Source organism: Helianthus annuus, chromosome 8 (assembly GCF_002127325.2).
Source record: "Helianthus annuus cultivar XRQ/B chromosome 8, HanXRQr2.0-SUNRISE, whole genome shotgun sequence".
In the NCBI taxonomy this organism is placed as follows: Eukaryota; Viridiplantae; Streptophyta; class Magnoliopsida; order Asterales; family Asteraceae; genus Helianthus; species Helianthus annuus.
In genome coordinates this window covers 153,480,360-153,505,430 of record NC_035440.2, presented here as the reverse complement: position 1 = coordinate 153,505,430, position 25,071 = coordinate 153,480,360, and the positions used below count along the sequence as shown (strand labels likewise).

At 39.1% G+C, this 25,071-nt stretch overlaps 4 protein-coding genes across 5 annotated transcripts; all 4 read left to right on the top strand.

Moving 5' to 3' along the window:
* Positions 1-4,838: 4,838 nt before the first annotated feature.
* LOC110873666 lies at positions 4,839-6,414 on the top strand. 2 transcript variants are annotated; one of them, XM_022122657.2, is made up of 4 exons: positions 4,839-5,108; positions 5,353-5,500; positions 5,577-5,647; positions 5,921-6,414. In XM_022122657.2, exons 1-4 carry the CDS (start codon positions 5,008-5,010, stop codon positions 6,255-6,257), a joined length of 657 nt encoding a protein of 218 aa, XP_021978349.1. In that variant the 5' UTR covers positions 4,839-5,007; the 3' UTR covers positions 6,258-6,414. The 2 variants fall into 2 exon arrangements, with proteins under 2 accessions (XP_021978349.1, XP_021978348.1); XM_022122656.2 differs by having other exon boundaries at positions 4,841-5,108; positions 5,378-5,500.
* A 7,080-nt stretch (positions 6,415-13,494) lies between these two features.
* Positions 13,495-17,787, top strand: LOC110870521. Its single transcript, XM_022119699.1, has one exon. It carries the CDS (start codon positions 13,495-13,497, stop codon positions 17,785-17,787), a length of 4,293 nt encoding a protein of 1,430 aa, XP_021975391.1.
* A 1,278-nt stretch (positions 17,788-19,065) lies between these two features.
* LOC110871454 lies at positions 19,066-21,266 on the top strand. Its single transcript, XM_022120196.2, has 5 exons — positions 19,066-19,245; positions 19,354-19,447; positions 19,552-19,712; positions 19,921-20,213; positions 20,945-21,266. The coding sequence occupies exons 1-5, from the start codon at positions 19,097-19,099 to the stop codon at positions 20,968-20,970; spliced, it is 723 nt and encodes a 240-aa protein (XP_021975888.2). The 5' UTR covers positions 19,066-19,096; the 3' UTR covers positions 20,971-21,266.
* A 1,305-nt stretch (positions 21,267-22,571) lies between these two features.
* On the top strand, positions 22,572-24,862 carry LOC110873667 (ultraviolet-B receptor UVR8). The gene is made up of 5 exons (XM_022122658.2): positions 22,572-22,726; positions 22,807-22,962; positions 23,060-23,095; positions 23,314-23,393; positions 23,531-24,862. The coding sequence occupies exons 1-5, from the start codon at positions 22,672-22,674 to the stop codon at positions 24,731-24,733; spliced, it is 1,530 nt and encodes a 509-aa protein (XP_021978350.1). The 5' UTR covers positions 22,572-22,671; the 3' UTR covers positions 24,734-24,862.
* The last annotated feature ends 209 nt before the right edge of the window (positions 24,863-25,071 follow it).

Below are 25,071 nucleotides of genomic sequence, written 5' to 3'. Positions count from 1 at the left end.
TAAGCAAATCAGATGGGATATTCTATTATCTGGACCGAATTTGGATCCCTAAGCGGACCGACTTGCGAAAGATTATTATGAATGAAACCCACAAGTCCCGATATTCTATTCATCCCGGTGCAGACAAGATGTACCAGGACCTGCGTTATAAGTACTGGTGGCCGGGTATGAAACGGGATATCACTCTATACGTTGGAAGCTGTTTAACTTGCGCAAGAGTCAAGGCTGAACATCAAAGACCTTCTGGCTTACTCGAACAACCGCCGATACCTATATGGAAGTGGGAGAGTATAGCTATGGATTTCATAACAAAACTCCCGCCCACGCCATCAGGTCACGACAGTATTTGGGTCATAGTCGATCATCTAACGAAATCAGCCCACTTTTTGCCAATACGAGAAGACTACAAAGTGGAACGACTAGCCCAAATCTACACCGACGAGATCATTTGTAATCATGGTACGCCTCGTGACATCATTTCAGACCGTGACGCTCGGTTCACTTCGCGATTGTGGGAAACGTTTCAAGCGGCCCTTGGTACGTCGCTTAATCTGAGTACTGCATTCCATCCTCAAACCGACGGACAGACTGAAAGGACGATCCGTACTCTTGAAGACATGCTCCGAGCGTGTGTCATAGATTTTGGTGGTAGTTGGAACAAACACCTACCATTGTTGGAATTCTCGTAAAATAACAGCTATCATGCCAGCATCCAAATGGCACCTTTCGAGGCTTTGTATCGTAGAAGATGTCGATCGCCTATTGTGTGGCACGAGATCGGTCACTCGCAACTAACCGGTCCCGAGATTCTACAAGAAACGACTGACACAATCCACCAGATTCGAGACAATTTGGTAAAAGCTCGGAACAGACAGAAAAGTTACGCCGATAGAAGACGCAAGCCCCTTGAATTTGAAGTTGGTGACTACGTACTCCTAAAGGTATCACCTTGGAAGGGTGTAGTCCGATTCGGCAAGAAAGGGAAACTAGCGCCTCGATATGTTGGACCTTTTAGGATTCTGGAAAGAATCGGAAAAGTCGCCTATAGACTCGAGCTACCGGAGGAACTCAGTAATGTCCACCCGACTTTCCACGTCTCTAACCTCCGAAAATGCCTTGCTGATCATGATCTAGTCGTACCGCTCGACGATCTTCAGGTCAACGAAACGTTACACTTCGTGGAAAAGCCTGTCGAAATCATGGATCGCCAAACCAAGCAACTCAGGCGCTCTCGCATCCCGATCGTGATGGTCCGATGAGAAGGCAAACGAGGCGCGGAGTTCACTTGGGAACTCGAAAGCGACATGAAGGCCAAGTACCCGCAGCTGTTTAAATAAATAGATCTGAAGCATCAAATTGGTAAATCACGGTGTTGTGTAGCCTTCGACCTAATTTCGGGACGAAATTCCCTAAACAAGGGGAGGATGTAACACCCCGTGTTTTCGAATGTCAAAGTCAAAGTCAAAGTCCAAGTCAACTTTGACTTTCTTTGACTGTAGATAGTCTATTTTATGTTTTAGTTGTATTATGTGGAGTAAGTGTTGTAATCAGCAAGAATCGAAGTAATCGAATGTGTTAACGCGAACCGATCTACGACTGTGAATAGTAGGAAGTAACAAAGCAATAAAGTTAACTAATCAGTAATCAAACCAATCTAACAATCATCGAACCCGAGACGCGAATTATGCGAATTGTGGTATTGCTATACGTGTGTGTGTGCCTTATGTGTTACTTGTGCGTGTTTACTTATATGTTGGTGCGGTATTCAAGTGAATCAATCGAAAATCAAATCTAAACTCGAAAAGCAATCGAACACAAACGAAACCGACATCGAAACGTGACTTATAAAAGATTGTATGTTAGATATAGTAGTTGGGACTGAAAGTAATTTGACTAGGAACCCTATCGTATTCGTATCATTGTCCATCGAAATCGAAACGTCAAAAATCGTCGCAAAATACTCAAAGTGTGTCGCGGATCGAACAGGAGGCATCCTGATCGAACAGGCCAGCCGATCGGCTAGCATCTTGCCAGCCGATCGAGCAGCCCACTCGATCGGAGCTCCTGGCCGATCGGCTGCCACTTTCCTCTTTTGGAAGCCTATAAATAGGGTTGTCCTTGTCTTCATTTCCATTTTTGGAAAGCTCTGACCGGCCAGTTCCTATTCCTCATCTTTTCTCAGATTTCTCTCAATCCCGGTAAGTTTTCACTCTAATTCTTGTACGATTTTGATCATTACTTGATTCTACACCTTTCTATCTTTCAAAACTTAAATTCTAACCGTGAAATCACCAAGATCTAGGTGTTCTTGGGTGATGTCATCATGGTGTTCTTGAAGAACATCAAACTTTGGCCTTATTCAACCATGAATAGCTTAGATCTAACCGATTTCCACATAAACAAGTTAAGATCTATCAAAGATATAAACATCCACAAGTTGTGAATGATTGAAAGAAGGAATCCCAACTTTCTTTCAACTCTTTTACACTCAATGCCTTCAAACCGCTAGAAACGGAGCTTGAACCGGCTAACTAATCATTCTAACAAGTTAAAAGGTTCAAGATTCGGATTCTATATACAAGGTTCACCGATTTTGGGTTAGACTCTAAACCAACGTTCCGAACCGTTCACCGGCCGGACTTGGGTGATTCCTGTCCGAGCCGGAGAAACGGGTAAGAACGAAGGTATCATAGTTCAACTCGTTATCAAGTTACCTCGATATAATGACAAGTAACCAGACGACCAAGTGTTAGACGAAAGGCCGACCAGGTCAGACTTGCTGGCCGAACGGCTAGGCTGATCGAACAGCCCAGCCGATCGGACACACCAGCCGATCGACCGGGCCAGCCGATCGGCTAGCACATGGCGTCTCACTTTTCCAAACTTCTGAGGTATAGTATTGACGAAGTAGTGTTCGATCGAATATGTCACTCGATTGGTGAACATTACTGTTCGGATCATGAGATACTATGCTTCAACACTTAATCGTTTTCACAACTCGTTCGTAGTAGGGAATGCCAGCCGATCGAACAGACTGTTCGATTGAGTGACATTCAGTTGAGGACTAATTCTGAAGTTCCTAGCCGATCGAGTGAGCTAGCCGATCGAACGAACCGTTCGATCGATCGACTTGAAAGGTAGGAACACTTCAGTGTTCTCAAATGCTGCAACGAAAACTTCAAAAGTTCAAATCCTCAAACACAAACACACCAGAGGAAGAAACAATCCACTCGAATGGCCCAGCCGATCGAGCCTACCGGCCGATCGAACAGGACTGTCCAACCGGACATACCAGCCGACCAAACAGCCCGTTCGATCGAACCTGCCGTTCGATCGACCAGCCCATTCGATCCATTCACACTTGTTTACTTTTCCGCGTTATTTATCGTGATGCTATCGAACTATTCAGGCTAGTCCTACTCTCAGCGCTCCCTTCAATCCACAATCAATCACTGTGAGTATACTCGATCCCTTTTGCTTTTAGCACTTTTGGGTGTTACATACGTTACCTATTAAATCACAATCAAACACAAACTATTTGAATGCTAACCGATTGCATGTGCTATTTGACTAAATGAATGCTGTTTATAATGTTTACACGTGGAGTGCTATCTACCTGCCTTAGCAACATAGTACTATAGTTTGGACTCAGCACCCGTTCACACGGGGGTTGTTAAGGACAATTACTTGCATGGATTATGGTGGTAATCATGTATTGCGAACCGTCTCGGACGGTCAACCCGCAGTCGTTGGTATCAATGGTCCCATGTCGATAATTAACATGCATCGTTTTCCTCTGTGTACGTGCCTAGTTATGCGTAAACTATTCGAACTCTATATGCTATTATCAAACTTGTATGCTCACCTTTACATTTTATGTATTGACTTTATTTTAACGTATGTGATAGATGCTTAAGTTGCTAGGATGCTTAGGCGCGTGGTGATGAAATCGAGGCTAGGGAGTCTAGAAACAATAAACAATTGTCTGTAATAATAATTGAATCTGAGTTGTCGGAACGGAATTATTTGCCTAGTTGCTTTCTATGATAACTGGTTTATTTATTTGGGATACGGTATGGGACGTATCATTTAACTAAATTTGTAATAATAGTTGTTGTGGAAACATCTGGACAATCTGTTTCGCTCAGTGCCGCGCCCCGATGATTCCGCCATCGGTTGGGGTGTGACACTTCGCGTGACACATTATATGGGATTCTGTCGCGCGACGTGACACGTATCAATTTCTGGAAAACGGTTTTCCTCATAACTTCTTTATTTCAACTCAGTTTTCTTCACTGTTTTCGCCTACGTCTTCGTAATTCAGTTCTCTATAATTTCATATTCTTAAATATCCATTTTCATTCCATAAGAATCCTTCATTAAACCAAACATGCTCCTGTGAGTCGTTTTTTAACGTTTTAGTTCGTTTTTACTCCATCTGCACACAAACACCTATAAAACCACATACAACTAAGTACAAACCAAAAAACATACAAAAATGAATACAAATAAACTAAAATAATGTATAAAATATAAGAGAAAAGATGTGTGTTTCATACGACATCAAATGGAATCACAGTCAAATTTAAATCTGGTTTCAAAATTTACGTTACTTAACTTTAAAATCTAATAACGTGTTAACCGCGACTATAGGTATACCTTTCCCGTTAAAGGCAAACAACGATTTCCAAACCCTTATCACATTGGTTTAGCTCTTTCAAAAAAAAAAAAAAACATAAACGAAAAAATCGTTAAAGTTAAATGCAAAAATCTTAAAAAATAAATGCAAATTGCAGATGACCAAATTGTTGGCTAGCAAGATTAAGTAGTGAGAAACAAGACGAGACATGATGCGTTTCCTATTTTCACCGCCTTCTCTCTCTAAACCGATGAGAGAGAGAGAGAGAGAGAGGGAGAGAGAAGTAGGTTGCTTTTGTGTTGAATAACCAACCTCATCGGATCCGATCACAATGGCCACCGAAACCAAACCTATGAAGCCCGGCCGAGATGGCTCTACACCCAAAACTAAATTCGATTCATCTGTTATCAAAAACACCCAATCCATCGATTCCAGACATAAAATATCCACCATCGCATCTAAAAATGAGGTAGGTAAATTCCTTATTCTTCTTCTTTTGTGCTTATTTGTTTTTATTCAGATATGAACAAAGTAAATTGAGAAATTCTTTTTGGTGAATTGGATTGCAATTTTCAATCTGATGTTTGGATCGGCAGTAATTGTCGAATGGAAATCGTTAATTATCCAAACAGTTTTTCCATATAATCTAATTGTAATAGTGACTTTGAATACACACACCCCCAATTTAGTTTCCTTTTCGGCATCTGTTAAAGGAGCTTGTTGGTTTTGATAATGAAGGCTAAAGGGAAGTCAATTATTGTGACTTCTTCCAAGACCAAGACAGTAACAACCGCGGTTAAAACAACAAGAGAAAAGAAAGTTTATTCCTTGCCTGGACAGAAGTTTGATCTTCCGGAAGAGGTAAGGTAGTCTTTGATCATAAGCCAGCCAATTCGATTGTTATACCATTTACCTTTCTCTTTTTTATGAGTTGCAGCGAGAACCTCTCCGGATCTTCTATGAGTCCTTGTCCAGACAGATACCTTCTAGTGAAATGGCAGAGTTTTGGTGAGTGACTTCCGAATTTTGATTTAGTAATATCTTTCTTTCTTTATTATACATACATACATACATGTTTATGAAAATATGTTTGTAGTAACACCCTGCTAGCTTTTTGTTGACATGAATTTCATAGTATATCGACTCTGATTAAAACATAATGATCAATATTTTGATTTTAATAAAACAATATATATAATAGAGGTAGGTTGTAAACAGCACTTGACAGGATTTCCTTCCTTTTAGCTATACAACTTAACATGATTCCCTCCCTGCCTGTAGGATGATGGAGCATGGCATGTTGTCACCCGAGAGGGCAAAAAGGGCATTCGAGAAAAAGAAGAGGAAGCAAAAGGAAATACGAATAGGAACACCCGTCAAGTCTCCACCACCAAGTAGAGCCCAAACTTCGAAACAGCTAAGTAGAGGTGAAACTTCAAAACAGCTATCCTCACAAAGTAGAGGTGAAACTTCAAAACAGCTGTCCTCACAAAGTAGAGGTGAAACTTCAATGAGGCCACAACCCCTTCCCGTATCAAAGAATGGGGATGCAAAACGAACTGATGATGACGACGATGAAGATAATTTCACATTGAGCCACAAGAGGAGGAAAGGTTAATCACTTCCTCCAAATACGTCTTTATAGATTGCTTAACTATATATTTCATTTCATACTTCCTTGTTTATTTTCGACCAAGATACCTAGAATTATTATGTATGGATTGATTCAAACCTTTATTTGAATAACTATTCATTTTAATGTTCATTATGCTTCTTAATGAATTTCAATCCCAGCTTAAAAAAAATCAAGATATGTTTATAAGAATGGTGTAGTGGTACAATGCCCTTTGCAATGATAACTCCTTTTGCCCAAGCTTGATAGCTCCTTTTTCGATTCAAGCCCGTGCGAGCGTGTATTCCTCGTCTTTTGTCCAGACTTGATAGCTCCTTCTTTCACGTGGAGCGGTAAGATCCTTTTTTTTATGAGCGCGTTTTCCACGTCGAGAGCCCTCGGGTTCACGCTCTGTTTGTGTCTCCAGCGCTGTGTCGATCTCAGGCTCGGCTCCTTCTTGAGAACCATGTGTACCGCCCATGCTTATGTTCACATTAGATGTAAAACCCAGTGGCCCTTGAAAGTATTGGTGGGGCATGTTTAGTAGTTGTGTGTACACCATCATATTCGGGTCAATATCTTGGTAACTGTAGGTTCGTAGTGGTTGGGTGATGTTCGGGCGATATAAGTTTGGGTTGCTAGTCTGAGAAGGAACATCAAAAGGGGGGCGGCATGATATTTTTTTATAAGGAATAAGAAAGGGGTTTATAAGAACAAAAGAAAAGTATATAAAATTGGGGTTGAGTTGGGGTTTAGACCGTGGGGTATGGTGGGGCTTGGGCGCTTGGGTTTGGGTTGGGGCATTTGTTGACATGTGGAATGGGAGCCCCCCACCGCCTGGTTACGTGTCCACGGGGTATGGCGGGGCTTGGGTTGGGTGCACCGGTGGCAGAATATTAAAAAAAAATTACAAAAAATTTATAAAAAATCACACAACATTTATAAAAAAAATGAGTTAATTGTCATTTTAGTCCCTGTGGTTTGGGCCATTTTGCCAGTTTAGTCCAAATGTTTCATTTTTAACATCTGGATCCAAAAAGGTTTCATCGTTGCCATTTTGGTCCAACTGACTTAACCCCATCCATGCTCCTCAATTAGTCAAGTGGCATTTTTGTCATTTCCCCTATTATTTTAATTAACCACCACAAGTGGCCTAGTGGTGGAGTGACTTGGGTTCTCCAATGGAGACCCAAGTTCAATTCCCATTAGTGCCACTTTGGTGGCCACCGACACCCGCTTTAAAGCCGGACCGAGGACACTCGAGGTCTCGGGTCCGAAACATGTTTCTTACCCCTCTTTGATGGCTATGGGTATTTGCCGCCAAGGATCCTTGTCGGGTGGTGAACTGGGAAGGGAGATCCCTTCCGCGGTCAGGGGTACCGTGCAACTACCCTTTTTTTAATTAAGGTTTTTATTAAAGTGCCATTTTAGGGTTTTGTTGTTTATTACCTTGTTCTATCATCATCATCATCTTCATCATATAAAGTTCAACCGCCGTTCGTCTTCTTCGTTTAACACCTGGAACCAAAACCCTAATTCATCAACCACTGGAGATGAAGATAATCGATGGACGTTGTGAACACTGTTTCGGATTTCGATGATGGCCGGAGAAGAAATTGTGCGGTGATACGGTGGTCGGAGATAGTAGCTCGAAGATGGTTGCGAGGGTGATGATTGTTACTGAACGGAGGTGTGGAGGAGACAGGTAACCGGAGACGTTCAGGTTAAAAAAATGATCAGTGGCAGGTGTGGTGATTGGAGGTGTTACGGTGTAGCACGTCGGAGAAGAAGATGCGACGGAGGAGGCGGACAGAGGTGATTAATGAAGATGGTGATGTCGTGGAAGGTTCACAGTGAACGGTGTTGAAAGTTGTAACCGGAACGGGAACGTAGCAGGTTGGTTGATGTCCGATGATGACGATGATGGTTGTGTGATTATAGTGGTCGGAGATGGTTTAGGAAACCCGAATTCGAACTCGATACCGAAACGGAGAAGGTGATGGTGTCGTGATCGGAGGTGGTGATTCGACGGAATCTGCCGGAGATGATGAAGATAATCGGAGTTGAGTGACGGTTCCGGTGTGCGGTTAAGTGTGTGGAACGACGATGATCGACGGTGTGCGAGGTGATGGTTATGACGAAAGACGGCGAACGAAGATGAAAGACGATTGGGTTCGGTGTACCGTTCCAAAATCATGTATGGGGACTGTTTGCAGTGGAGGTGGTGTTATATGATGATGATGATAACGATAGAAGAGAGTAATAAACAACAAAACCCAAAAATGGCACTTTAATAAAAACCTTAATTAAAATAATAGAGGAAATGACAAAAATGTCCCTTGACTAACTGAGAAGCATGGATGGGGTTAAGTCAGTTGGACCAAAATGGCAACAGTGAAACCTTTTTGGATTCAGATGTTAAAAATGAAACCTTTGGACTAAACTGGCAAAATGGCCCAAACTACAGGGACTAAAATGGCAATTAACTCTAAAAAAAACCTACAACTTCATTAAAATTTAAAATTACATAATCCTAAAAATTACATAATTTCTAAAAATTACAAAATAACTTCATTAAAACTTAACTCGCCGCTCGGAACCGCTTCGTAGTAAGCCTTGAAACGGTCGAACTTGGGCCGTAGCTCGCGCCATTTATGTTGGCACGCGTTGAGGTTGTGGCGGTCGTTACCGACGTTATGTCGGTAGGCCGCGAATGCTTCCGTCCAATATTTTGTTTGGCCCAGTGGCCGCCCCTTCATAGCGTCGACGACGCTAGTGACGAGTGTCATTTCTTCTTCATGGGTTCAGGGTTCGTGGGATGGGGGGACCAGTGGGTTGGGGTTACAATATATAGGGGGTGGTTGGGTGACCGGGTGGCGGTTTGGTGTCCCCAAACCGTTTGAATTTTAAATTCAAATTTTGAATGTCCGCTATGACGTGGCAGGTGAGCGAATGGGAGGCAGCCAGCTAGCATGGCCATACCGCCCCACGCCCGGCTTGAAAGCCAAGCCCCAAGGGCCACGCTCCAACCCAAGCCCACCCGGGATGGTGGCTTGGGCGTTTTCCCCCAACCCACGCCCCAACCCAAGCCCCATACCCCGTGGCCTTATATGAGTGAAAAATGGAATTAAAAATAGTAAGTTTTTTTTATTACTGTTGAGTCAACGGTCGTATTCTCAGAACTTTCAAAATCATGGCGTTTTAAAGGCCATGCCCAAGCCTTGAATCGAAAAAACACCCGAGGGACGGTCACCATGGCGTTTTGGGGAGCTTCTACGCCCAAAAAAACTCCACTGTGGGTGGTCTTAGGGTGGTCAGCGGATGCTCGAAAACACATTTTAATATTTAGGGTGGATGCTCGAAAACACATTTTAATATTTAGGGTGGCTAGTGGATGCTCTAAAACACTTAAAAATGAAAACCTGATTGGTTATTAAAGACTTGCTCTGATTATAATAACAAATTACCCTACTATACAAAATCAACTTTGGGGAATAGTGCCACACAGCTGTGTGGCACTTCCCTATTAGCCCAACTTTTTTTTTTATTTTATTTTATCTCCAGTTTAAAATTACGCTTTCGGCCTTTATTTAAAATTACGCTTTTGTCCTTTACTTCAAATTACGTTTTCACCCCCGGCTCAAAATAAAATTATAATTTTGTCCTTAGCTCAAAATTTCGTTTTTGCCCTCGGTTCAAAAACTCACTTTTACTTTTGTTCCCAGTTTCAAATTATGGTTTCGCCCTACGTTTAATATTACGTTTTTGCACCCACTTCAAAATAAGTTGTTCCCATTTTCTCTAGCCCAAAATTACGATTCTGCCCTCAGCTCAAAATTACGTTTTCGCCCACAGTTTAAAATAAAAACATATTTTTCCCCTGGCTAAAAAATATGATTTTCCTCTCAGTTTAAATTTATGATTTCGCCTCCAGTTTAAATATAATTTTTGAGCTGCGGGCAAAAACGTAATTTTATTTTGAGCTGGGACAAAATTGTAAATTATAAAAAACGTAATTTTATTTTGCCTCAAACTAAAAATGACGACTTTGCATTTTCGCCCCGTTTCAAAAATTATGATTTCGCCTTCGGTTTAAAATTATGTTTTTGCCCGGTTCAAAATAAAACTATGCTTTTGCCCCTCATTCAAAATTACGATTTTGCCCTCAGTTCAAAATTTTGATTTTGCTCCAATTCAAATTAAAAATATTGTTTTGTCCCCAGCTTAAAATTACGATTTTGTGCTTAGTACAAAGTTATATTACGATTTTGTCTCCGGTTCAAATTTATAGTATTGCCATCACTTTAACTTTTGCCAAATTACGATTTTACCCAAGTCAACAAATACAACTTTGCCCTTAGTTCAAATTACAGTATTGCTATCGTTTTAGTTTTTTTTAGCATAACTATAAAAGTGTTTTTTTATTAGTTGACTGGATTTAATTTTTTTCCATGTCCAGGAGCTTCCTAAAACTCGCTCATTAATCGTTACAAACTACAGTTTTGCCCTGAGCTCAAAACTACGGTTTTGTCATCGTTTTAGATTTTTTTCCTTACAAAACTATAATAGTGTTTTTTTAATTGATTGAGAATTATTCGGCCATCGCCCCGCAACGCGGGCGGTGGCATTAACTAGTTTAATACATATACCAAAATTTTATACAAATTATTTGCTATATTTATTGCCGTTCAAAAAAAAAAGTAGAAGAGTAAAACTTCTTTATCGTCAACGAAGAAGATTAGCTTTTTTTTTTTTATTGTCAGGTTGACTATTTTGAAAGGGTAATAAAAAAGTTACGAATTTTTAGAAAAAAAAAATGGGGATCTAGCATCTCACTTGCATATTTTATAAATATTAAAGAGAAAGGTCGGTGCATATGCCACCTACCCTTCTCTTTTAATACGTTAAAATACACTATTTTCCGTCCATTTCTTTTCTTCCAGATGTTTCAACTTCTACGCTGCTTCTGTCATCAGGTATCAGTTTCTTCCCTGTCTTGAACCCTTTCTTCCCTGTCTTGAACCCTAATTTTTATTAACAAAATAAATATTAAAGAGAAAGGTCGGTGCATATGCCACCTACCCTTCTCTTTTAATACGTTAAAATACACTATTTTCCGTCCATTTCTTTTCTTCCAGATGTTTCAACTTCTACGCTGCTTCTGTCATCAGGTATCAGTTTCTTCCCTGTCTTGAACCCTTTCTTCCCTGTCTTGAACCCTAATTTTTATTAACAAAATAAACGGGTATTTCACAAAGCATCAACAATATATGTAACAATATATGTACACCATAGGCGACGACCCGCTCGGCCCCATCGCCCGGCTCCCGCCCAGACTATCCACCATCGTCATCTCTTCATCAACTACTGCCGCCATGGTTGTTGTCGTCGGTAGTTGACCTCGATTACCACTTTCACCCCTATCGTCACCTCACCGACCACCACTCCTGATAACCACCGCCACTTCCTTCACTGACGACATTGTTTACAGCCACCATTTCTGCCGTCGTCACTATCTGCTGCCGGAAACAACACTTCTAGCGACCCAATCGAAGGGAGAGGGTGGGGGCTTCTGTTGTGAGAGATGGGTAGATGCAAGTGTGTACGGAAATAAGAGGTGTTTGTCGTTTGCTTGCCTGAACAGTGGTCGGAAGTGGATGTGCCGGCCAGAATTGTATATTCGGTGATCGGGGAGGAGGCTAGGAAGTTGATGTGCGGCTGAATGTGATTAGTTAGGGTTTTTATGTATCGACATCTTCACAGACATAAAAGAGGGTAAAGTGACAAAGCCTACTCTTTCTAGAACTATGGTCAGCGTATTACATTTACAATTTTCATAATCTAGAAAGTTCCACTTTGCTTTTTTTTTCCCAATTGCTTTTTTTTTTTCCCAATTGAGATTCAAACATAAAGTGGGTTGTTTTCAGAATAACAAATTTTTTTAAAAAGGTATCTTTTCATTCTTAATCATGAGGCAGTTAATAAACTTTATAATTTTTTAAACCTTATAAATACGCATTTGTAAGATTTTAAAAAAATGCAAGGAACAACAAAACCAACTTAACCAAGTAACCCCATGAATTCATAATACAGTAAATTTACTTTTTTTTATTCTTTAATTTCATTATTTGCATTTAAAGTTTGACTTTTATTGTAATTAGTTTAGTATGAAAACCGTATTTGGATTTTGGTTTACTAAAGAAAAACTGCAAAATAAGTGTTTGAAAACATAAATTGCTTTATTTTCATCCTTTCTGCGCAAATGTATTCTTTCATTATCACTTTATAACAAATCAACATATACGCATCCATTTGATGAATATTAATGTAAAATTCAAACATACACTTTTTTACCGTAAATGAATGACGTGCCAATCACCGTGACATCAGATGCTGTAGCCAAGGTCGACTACTGACTGCATCAGGTGCATTGAAACCGACCGACCTCTCGCTGTCACGATGTGTGTGGTTTATTGCACTATTAATATAGAATATATCGAAATTATATATGTATTCTTTAAATTGGCTATTTGGTTATGGATATCAAAAACATTCGAAAAGCATATAGATTCTTACATATCAGCTAGGTTGTTAGTGTTATACTCCATATAAGAAAGAAATCATCTCATATCTAACAGGCACTTGATGTTGAACATCTCAATGGCATATTACTATTATAGTTAAACAGGTGTCTTAAAATAAGTTGTGAAAAATTATTATTTAAATATATTTTCCTCAGGTCCCTTAGCCTCTTTCCCAGGCCTTAGGATATATGTGTCATAGATATCATACAATTTCCCTTTCATAACACTTTAATTTAATTATTTCCCAATCAATCGTTGCGACTTTATCCAAAAAAGCATTAGATTAGGTACTTTAACTATGGATTTTGTACATTCTATATCATTAGCTCTTAAATAAGTGAACTTTAGAATCTATGTTCATATATGTATCATTGCATGCTATTGGAATTGTTAATGTGTAGAACTTAGCATTCTACAGACAACTTTTTAATCTTTTGCTTTTTTAGGTGGCTGGGATCGTTTGAGGATTATCTAAAGTTCGTTACTGTACTTTTAAGGTAAGTGTTAAGGAAGTTACACTTTATACCCTACTAAAGTTTTCTTTGTTTCTTTTGTTGTTGAATAGCATTTTTCCTACCTTTCCGTCCGAATATGCATATATGTTAGAGGTTAATACTATTATTGTACTACTATTATGATATATTTAGTTGTATTTTAAGATGTCATCATCACGTAAGCGTACTAGGGTCTCTTCGTCGGTTGATGCTACTTCTTCTGATCGTTCCTTATATTTGGACAATGGCGACTGTACTAATATTTGTGAGCATTGTGGTGCTTTTTTTTGGTTTGACGAACGTATAGTAGCAACATCTACCGCCCGTCATCTTCGATATAACCAATGCTGTAAAGGTGGACGTGTAAAGTTTCCTCCTCCTAATCATCCTTTGTCGGCTTTCGTTGATTTGTTTGGTCGACCAGACTTTCTAGCAAATATACGTGCTTATAACTCTATGTTCTCAATGACTTCTTTCGGTGGCAAAGTAGATGATTCTGTTAATATTGGGTCTGCGCCATATGTGTTTAAGATTGAGGGCCAGGTTTATCATTCGTTGGGTTCATTATGTCCCACAGATAATGAATCACCAAGATTTCTACAGATGTATATCTATGATACTAACAACGAAATTGTGAATAGGCTTCGATTCTTTGATGGCACTATACGTTCACAGTTAAGTGCTAATGTTGTTTCTACAATTCTTACAGCCCTTGACGAATGTAATGAACTGGTCAGGTTGTTCAGAAATGCTCGAGATTTGACTCTTTCATCTAACTTGCCTTCGTTTTCAATTCGTTTGTACAATTCATATAACTGTTTGTCTTATGATAGACCTGGCCCTGATTGCATTGGCGCGATTGTAACCGACCAGGACCCCAGTGCTGATGGATATGACATTGTTATTCGGCATAAGACTACTGGTCTTCAACGAATAAGCAATCTTCATCCGTTATACATGGCTTTGCAGTATCCTTTGTTGTTTGTTTACGGTGAGAGTGGTTGGTCCCCTGACTTACGTCTTTCTGGTGTTTCCGGAAAAGAAGAAAAAAATATGTCCATGAATATGTTCTATAGTTATCAACTTCATGATCGTCTTAATGTCTACACATTGCTGTTGCGAGGTGGACGTCTGTTCCAGCAATATCTGGTTGATGCCTATGTGTGTATAGAGCAGAATAGGCTACAATATTACAGACGTAATCAAAGTTCTTTAAGAAGTGACGTATTGAAAGGCATACATGATGCTATTCGTCGTGGTGATACTGAAGGACGTGATATAGGAAAACGTACTATTCTACCTTCATCATTTACGGGGGGGCCACGATACATGTATAAACATTATCAGGATGCGTTAGCGATTTGTAGAGTACATGGAAATCCTCAATACTTCATCACTTTTACATGTAATGTTAATTGGCCTGAAATTCGTAGATATTTAACTAAGTATCCGGTACTTAAAGCGCAAGACCGTCCAGATATCATAGCTCGCGTTTTCCATATAAAAGTTGCCTCATTTGTCAACTTTCTTCGTAATAACAGGCCATTTGGAAAAGTTACTGCAGATTTATACACGATAGAATTTCAGAAGAGGGGTCTACCGCACTGTCATTTGTTATTATGGGTAGACGAATCTAATAAGATAACTGACGCTACTCACGTTGATAAGTATATTTCAGCAGAAATTCCAGATCCTGAAATGGACCCAGAACTACATAGGATTGTTACTAACTTCATGATACATGGACCATGCGGTACTGTTAAACCTAACGCGCCATGTATGTCGCTCGGTATGTGCTCTAAGAACTTTCCAAAGGCTTATCAACAAAGTAGTATGATTGACGAGAACGAATATGCACATTATAAAAGGTGGGTGTCTGGCAATACTGTTATCAAAGATGGTGTTGCTCTTGATAACAGGTATGTTGTCTCATACAACCACACCCTACTTTTACGCTTCCAAGCACACATAAATGTAGAGTACTGCGGCTCGAGCATGTTGATAAAGTACCTTTTTAAGTACGTATCAAAGGGCTCTGATCGTATTCGTTTTAACATTAGTAAAGAACCTTCTTCTTCTGGTGAAACTGAAGCTCACACTACGTCTGAAATCGACGAGATTAAGAACTATGTTGACGGGAGATTCATATGTCCACATGAGTCAGCCTGGAGAATTCTTGATTTTCACATTCATCAAAGGAATCCTGCAGTACAAGTTTTAGCTGTTCACTTGCAAGAAATGCAAAATGTAACTTTCAAGGACAATGAGCAATTGCAAAACATTGCTAGAAACCCGTTATCAAGGCGTACTACCTTAACAGAATGGCTTTACAACAATTGTATTGACGAGAGTGGACGACATCTGACTTACGTTGACTTTTTATCAGAGTATAGATGGGAGGCCTCAGCTAAGACGTGGATACGTAGACTAACAAACAGAACACCAGCGATTGGGAGACTTATCTATGTACATCCAACGTGTGGTGAAACTTTCTATCTACGTCTATTGCTACCACACCAAAAAGGTTGTCGATCCTTCGAGGACATTCGCACAGTCTCCGGAGAAGTATGCTCAACATACCGTGTTGCATGCGAAAGGCTTGGATTACTAGGTGATAATAGGGAATGGTCATATACCTTCAATGAGGCTGCCGCTTGGGCTACTGCTTCTGAGTTACGACACCTATTCATACATATGCTTTTATATTGTGAGGTGTCAAACCCTAAACAATTATGGGATATGCATTGGCACAAAATGGCTGATGACGTTGTGCATAGACATCATCTAAACGATGATGACCAGATGCAACATGTTTTATATGAGCTTGAATTATTATTACGGACTGAATCATCTTCGTCATTGTGCGAGTTAGGGTTGCCAACGCCAAGTCCAACAATTGTTGCATCGGTGACCAATAGACTACTGATGGAAGAAAGAAATTACGATAGGCAACAACTTGCAATTGAACATATGTCATCACGGTCTGTTCTCAATCCACAACAAAAGAACATATATGATTATGTTTTGTCGACATTAAAGCGAAAAGAGCAAGTAAAGGCCTTTGTTTACGGCTATGGTGGAACAGGCAAGACATTCTTATGGACTACTATCATCTCGGCCTTACGTTCTGAAGGTAAAATTGTACTTGCTGTGGCTGCATCCGGTATTGCGTCTTTGTTACTTCCTGCTGGTAGAACGGCTCATTCACGATTTAAGATACCGTTAGATCTAACAGATCAGTCAACCTGTTACATAAAGAAAAACACTCATCTAGCTCAGTTGCTAACAGAAACAACACTCATAATATGGGACGAAGCACCTATGAATGATCGCAGATGCTTTGAGTCACTTGACAGAACACTTAAAGACTTGCTGAACAGACCTCATGAACCTTTCGGAGGTCAGTCCATATTACTTGGAGGTGACTTCCGGCAAACTCTGCCAGTAATACCAAAGGCTTCAAAAGATGCAATTTTATCATCGGCTCTTCCAAGATCATATCTATGGAGACATTTCAAAGTATACAAGTTGACAGAAAACATGCGCTTACAAAGTACGAATCTAAACACAAATCACAGAGCCAAGATTGCAATGTTCTCATCATGGTTACTTGATGTAGGTGACGGGAAATTGGGAACTCCAGACGTTAATGATCCCTTAAACACTAGAAACATCGAGGTCCCATTAGACTATGTCATACCTTATAGTGATAATGCACTTCAAGAGCTTATTCAGTTCATCTATGACAAGGCCACTTTGGACAATCCGACAACTGAGAATCTTTACAACAAAGCAATTGTTTGTCCTAAAAATGAAACTGCTCAAGAGATTAATAACATGGTTCTTGCATGCATCCCTGGGAACAGTAAGACATACCTCAGCACGGACACAATAATACCCAACTTAGGAAGCCATGGTGATATTGAAATGCTTTACCCGACAGAGTATTTGAACTTGCTGAATTTTAGTGAACTACCACCACATCAATTAGAGCTAAAAGTAAACACACCAGTTATGCTGATACGTAACATCAATCAAACAATTGGTTTATGCAATGGCACAAGATTGCTAATTACACAATTACTTCCAAGAGTAATTGAGGCACAGATAATGACAGGTACTGCAATTGGCCACCGTGTGTATATACCACGTATATCTCTAACACACACAGATACGGAACTACCTTTCACTTTCAAAAGAAAACAGTTTCCGATAAAACTATGCTACGCCATGACAATTAACAAAAGCCAAGGCCAATCACTTAACAAGATTGGGGTGTATCTTCCTGAGCCAGTATTCAGCCATGGTCAATTATATGTGGCATTATCAAGGGCAACGTCCCCAGACTCTTTAAAAATACTAACAACCCCAATGAAGGATATGCCATCCAATGTTACAAAGAACATAGTCTACTCTGATTTTCTAAATGAAATAGACATTAACCAATCTCAAGGTTGATTCAGCCATTGAGACATTTGTCTCTCTTCATACGCATTCTACCGATGACCTTTTCAGGTACAAGTTATGTACACCACCGCCAAACTACTAATCTTAAGGCATGGACATTACATAGCTCTTTTATCTGTACAATAACCCTTACATTTTATATGATTTTCTATTTACCAAAGAGATCATAACTAGGTAGTAATCTGATTGGTTGAACTCTTCACAAATATCAATAGGCCTCCCAAACAACCCCACCTCTGACCGAGTGTCATGCTTTTAGTTAGTCATACATTATAGGTACAATTATTAATGAGAAATTACAATTACAAGTGTGATATAAAATTAAATACGAAAGAATGATATATGACATATCTTTTGCCTTCGCAAATTCTATTGTAGTAATTCATCTTCAAATCTTGCCGGCTTTTTAACTTATGTCTACTGTTGCCCAAAGTCCAATATAATAAATGCCATGACTTTCCCTTTTTAACATTTCTTTAATTTCTGCTTTTCTTTTTTTGACCAGTAAATTAGCATCCAAAACGCAGTTACTATGCCTCCAAAAAGAGTATCTCAGGTCAAGCCAGAAGACCCACCAGAACCCCTTGAAGTTAGACTTCTAAAAAGGTGGATCCCATACTTTAAAAGCAAAGAGAAAATGACTGACCTATGTTACCTATTAGTTGATATACATGTAAGTTACTAAACATCAAACTAAGGTATCTTCTATAATATGAATTCATTTACGTTTTTACAAAGCAGAAATTAACATCATTTATTACAGGGAGACGCAATTGAAGCAGTAGCAGATATTACCAAAGCAGAATACTTTGACTCTATTATCGATGTACAACATTGCTACACGGTTGACAAGTATGTCTCATCTCCACAGCGCCAATATATGCCATCAGTACCACATGTCGCATCACTGAAAATTGGGAAAAGGGCTACTTTTACACCTTTACTTGACAAAGACATACCCAATCACCATTATAACTTTGCAACCTATGATGATCTCACGCCAAGAATGAATCCACCAAAGCTGCTTACAGGTAAAAATATAAAAAAAGAACTACTTAATAAAGCAATCAACGTTACTTACTAACAACTTTATTATCAATAACCAGACTACATAGGGCGTATTGAGAAGGTATCACCCATCATGTTCAGAAATGGAAAAAAGCTACGCAAGATCATCATTCAAGATGAAAGGTAAAATGTTCACCTAAATCTAAAAGTAGTGTTACCACCTTACCAATAAATGAACAATTGTTGTAGGAGCAATGAAATCGAGATAACTCTTTGGGCAGAGAAAGCAGACATGATTCAAACAGAGGACATCATTGGCAAAGTATTCGCAATAACTGCAACCACGGTAACTTATTTCAACAAACTACAACTCGAGTCCACAACATCAACTACAATTGCTATCAATCCACCAATCCCAGATCTTCAGACATACGTGAACAGGTATATAATGAAAGACGGAGCTATGTTGATAACATATTCAATTCTTAAGACCAAATTGTTATTTATAAATTAGAAATTAACAACTTTTCCATCTATATATCATTATAGATTTCAGGAATTAGTGCCACTTGCAGAACAACATGCATCATTAAGCCACATCACTATTGCTGAACTGAAGACAAAAATTTACAACAAGACTGCGGTAAATTATTGCTGAACTAAATAATAAATCTGTTTTGCTTCAACCTTGCTTTCAATAATCAAGCGAAGAATATCTTAACTGAATCCCTCTTAATCATAATGCAGCAACAAGGACACTACACATGCACTGCAAGAATAACAGAAATCGACGAGCTCCGCACCTGGTTTTATGTGAAATGTCCCAAATGTGGCAACAAAGCATATCCGGAGAAAGACCATTTCGTTTGCTTGGACGATGATATAGAAGAAGAAGAAGCAATTTTCATGTACGTCTCATAAGTAACAAGATTACCTCACTCATGAGTCACTAAAATATACAATAAACTATATACCATGCAATTGTTTGTATGTTTTCCAGTTCCCTACTTCCTAGCTGCCGAGAGTTTATCGTTTAAACAAATATGGTCTTTCGTAAGCAAAAATTTTGTTTCTCATGATTTTAATTTTATTTGGCATGTTGCCCTACATCTACAGGTATTGCCTCAACGCAAAAATAACAGACAACACAGACTCCATAGAGGCAGTCTTCTACAACGAAGCACTTAATGACATTGTCAAGATAAGTTGTCGTGACATGGTAATCGATCTTGGAAACAGAAACCCGAAGGTGTTTCCAAACAAAATAACTTCCATAAAGGAGGAACCAAAGTTGCTGCACATCGCTGTGAAAGGTAACAATAACATTGCCGTGAACAAAGCAGAAAATCCAAGGACATTCCAACCAGCAACACCAGACCCCAAGAAAAGAACTTTAGCACAGTTGCCAGGTAAACTACTATCACCACATCAACAAATGCTATACATAATACCATTCGGTCGAACCATAGAATAACATAGGAAAAATACATAACTTTCAGCCTGTTTATTCATGTAGTTGACACAGTATTTAGTTTCTTTGTAGTAGAATAAGCAAAAAAAATATTACATACAAATTACGGAATCTTTTACACGTTTTTTTTAGTTAATTAGAAGGTTCACTCTATAGTAATAAATGAAAATCTTTTTTGACACGTGTCGCTTCTTGGTGCTTTCTCACCTTATTTTTCTATTTATCTCATATTAAGTAATAATAATAATAATAATAATAATAAATTTAAACAAAAATATTAGATAATTAATAATTTTAAACAAAAATATTAGATAATTAAGAATAAATATATAGATAAGGATAAACATTAACGTAAAATCAGGGGATTTGTCTTTTATTTCGTGTCACTGTAGAACTTGGTAATAATGCATCTTTCCCAACTATATGTTTTGGGTTGAAAGTGATGTGTAAAGCTATTTTTAAATTAAGGAAAATACAGTGTTTGACTAATTGACTTAATGTTTAATAATGAAATTTAGAAAAAGTCATAAAATCGTTGGATTTGTTCTTTAGTTTTAACATGAGAGTAATTTGCAGATGACATCTACAAAAAGAATAAAATAACTATTAAGATTTTCAACTATTATGTTTCAACAGCTACTAACCAAAAGGATCTCATTTCATGAACAGACTCCGACAAGAAGGCAAAGCACTAAGCATAACAAAGACATGTAAAGCGCCAGCAACAACGTTTTGGCAACCTGCAAAAACTTTTGGATGCTAAAGTAAACAAGACAAGAAAATTGCCTTTTGTACAAACTTCAATGGCAACTAACGTGTGTAGTATAACCCCAGTTTGTAGCTGTTAGGTTCCGCCTCCTATGCGGAAAATATAACACAAAGATGGCCTTTTGTAACAACTTTACCGGCAACAAATGAATGTAATATAGACCCAGTATATAGCTTTGTACTTCTCGCACTTAAAATCATATAACTATATGTAGTGTATTCATTAATACCGTAAACAGCCATAATTCTGTCGACTATAAACAACCTAGAGATCGCCGCCGCAACGCGCGGCATCTGGCATCAACCTAGTGTGCAATCAAATACAAAGACTCGCACACCAAGGCAAACAACACATATTAATTGTTTGGATCTGGCAGTCCTCAGTTTTTTTTTTTTTTTTAAATGGCTTACGGTTAGAATATCGCTAACCAGGTTAGTAGTTAGTATGTTAGTATCATCAAGTTAGTATAAAATCCTCTTGCCTGGACTTGAACCCAAGACTTCCAAGAGAAGCAAAGCTTCCCACCTCCCCCTTAACCACTAGGCTAAGAGATCATTGGTTGGCAGTCCTCAGTTGCTTGCTGGTTGCTACTAACGAGTCACACGAATAGATTTATCCAGTTATTTAACAATATTTTTTTCCCACTTAAATACCATATAACCTTACATTCGTTAGGATTTGAACCCAGAGCACTTTTGCAGAGGGCCAAACACCATATCACTAGATTATTTTTATCTTTGTTTTTGCGACAAATGTCCATACCAGGAATTGAACCTAGTATTCTCCCCAAGAGTCAAGAGCTGTTGGTACGACTCAAATAGTTACATTTTGGGCAACAAACTTGTAATGGTGTTTTAACTGTTAATCACCGTATCACGAAAAAATAAGCGTAATCAAATAAATGGGTAAATATTTAGAGTAATTACGGAGAGCCGAATTTAATAACACAAATTATAATTAATTTGTTAATTATAATAAATAAAGTATATGTAATATATATAAGAAAAGAATCCGTTAGAAACCACCCTTTATAACGAGAACCAGTGTGAACACAACAAAAAAATACCTAAAAAAATAAAAATAAAAACACTCATAATTTTTTTTTTGTGTTAAATGCCATTTTAGTTCCTGTGGTTTGGGCCATTTTGGCAGTTTAGTCCAAATGTTTCATTTTTAACCTGTGGGTCCAAAAAGGTTTCACCGTTGCCATTTTAGTCCACTGGGTTAACTCCACCCATTTTTTCTGTTAACGAGAAGACCAATTCGGTCATTTTATATGGCTGAATTGCCCTTTTAGTTAACAGAATTACATACAAAATTACCGAATTGGCCTTCTTGTTAACAGAAAAAATGGATGAAGTTAACCCAGAGGACTAAAATGACAACTGTAAAACCTTTTTGGACCCACAGGTTAAAAATGAAACCTTTGGACCAAACTAGCAAAATGATCCAAACCACATGAACTAAAATGGCATTTAACTGTTATAGTGTTGTAGCCTCAACCAAAACTTGCAAATTGCACTTTATCATAAACCTATTAATAAGAATTTTGAGATGTTAGGGTTTTTGGTAAGTGAACACTATCCTATCCTTAAAGTGAAACACGGTCGGTCCGAAAGTGAAGGTGATGGGGAAAGTAATCGCAATTGCAAGCGGAGAAGCTCACACTGTGGCACTGACAGGTAAAGCTTATCAACATACATACATACATAGTAGAAGTATAATATTCATGAATGATGTCATGGGGATTGTTGATTTGAAGGTGATGGTAATGTATATTCATGGGGTAGAGGAACCTTCGGGCGTCTAGGCAATGGTTCCGAGGTCGATGAGCATACTCCTGTCAAAGTCGACTTCACTTCCGCTCTCAAAATTGTTGGAATCTCTGCTGGCGCTTATCACACTCTAGCTCTTGCTGGTTGGTATTACCTACTACTTACTATTCTCTAAATTCAACACCTCCCTGCCCTGCCCTTACTTACTCCCGTCCCAATTTCTTCTATACCTTATCTCAGATGATGCTTCAGTTTGGAGCTGGGGCTACAATTGTTGTATCCTTTACTTGTGCACTTCCACTGTTATATATCAATCAATCAATCAAGCATTGGTTATATACAACTCCAGATCCGTATGGAGGAGAACCAACCCAACCCAACCCAACCATTAGACAGATGAGTGATTTACGTTTGTTCTAAATGCTAGTAGTATTTCAAAGGGAGGGATCTTTGTTTTGTTTTGTGGTTTGCATCCTTGACACTAAGGTATCTAGATGGTCAGCTTGGAGTTGATGGAGACAACTCTTTTGTTCCTTGTTTGGTGAAGATGCCTGAGATTCAAAAGCCACTTAAGGTACACCAACATAACCTTCTCTTATTTTTTTATCTTCTTATTTTCAATACATACAATACAAATCAGATCAGATCCACTATATAATTTGAGAACCATTTTATTCATATCACTCACTTCACTTACCACCCTGTACCCAGATTTCTTCAGTCAAAGCTGGAGGTATGACGTCACTAGCAATCGATGATCTTGGGCGTCTCTGGATGTGGGGCACTTTACAAGGAATCTCAACTACTATTCCAATATCCATTCATTTCGATGGGCATACTGTGGTTAAGGTGGCATGTGGAAGTGGGCACATTGTAGCGTTAGTCAATAATGGTGATGTTCTTGCATGCTATAGTTGGGGTAACAACGATCACGGGCAGCTAGGCCTTGGCGATACAGAAATTAGGCCAAACCCTCAAATAGTTGATAAATTCAACACGTTGGAAGCTTATGAAGTAGCATGTGGAGCCTCCCATACTTGTGTGCTTGCTTATACAACAAAGTCAAAGAGTCAAAGTGTATGTTGGAGTTTTGGTCGTGGTAGTAACGGGCAGCTCGGTCTCGGGACAACCAAAGATTCACCCTGCCCGGAAATGGTCACTGAGCTGCCCGGAAATGTGTTCTTAGTTTCTGTGGACTGTGGTTTGTTCCACACATGTGTCGTTTCGTCATCTGGGAACGTTTGGTCATGGGGAATGCAAAATGGGCTTGGGCTATGTCCTGAAGCTACATTTAAAGAAGGTGACGGTGGAGATGCGCTTTCCCCTCGTCTCATCAATGGCCCAAATTTCCCGCAACCTCTGCAAGTAGCTTGTGGTGCTGCCCATACTGTCGTTCTTGCAGATGGTGGATACAAGCTCTGGTCTTGGGGAAGAGGAAGAAGTGGGGTCCTAGGAAATGGTCAAGATGTTGACTTTTTCGGCCCAAAGCCTGTGTTGTGGCCCCCACCCAGTGAAGAAGCTGCTCCAGAAACTGTTGGTAATATCATGGAAAAGGATCCTGGAGAAATTACAGATATGGAGAAGAAGTTATCTGCTGCAATGGAAGAGATGAATATTCTCAGGTCAAAGCTTTCTGTAATGGAGCAGTATGCCGGCATTCTTCATGGTTCCATTTTCGGAAGGCCTTTTGATGGAGATAGAGATATACCGCTCTCGTTACGGGACTCGAGGGGCACATTTGATATTACAAAAGAGTGGGAGAATATGTTGGAAGCGTGTGATCGCGGTAAGCTCATACGTTTGCAGATGTTTTATCGAAACATGCTTGCAGGTGTTGAAGATAAGATGATGAAGCAAAGGATTAAGGAGATGCTCAAAGAGTTTCTTGGATCATCAGCAGGTACTAGTAGCTAGCTAGAACATATAGTTGCCCTTTTGTAACTAAAAACTAGATAAAAGTTTATTTTTGAAGTTTTATGTTTTGAATGCCAACACTTATATTTGGATTGCAAATTCTGATTATAAATATGAAACTAGGATGGATCGAATGTGGCCAAAACCGAGGCTGGTTAGGATTAGCCTTGGCTTCTCACCTGTTCAAATAATAAACTCCACTTAGGTTCTAAGACTTCAACCCCCTAGAGAATCAAGTTTCACTTTTTTTCTTTTTTACCAACTCAGTCACTTAAGTCGAAGTGGTTGGTTGGGCCTGTTCTCAACAAGTCGGATGGGTTAATTATTACTTGATGGCT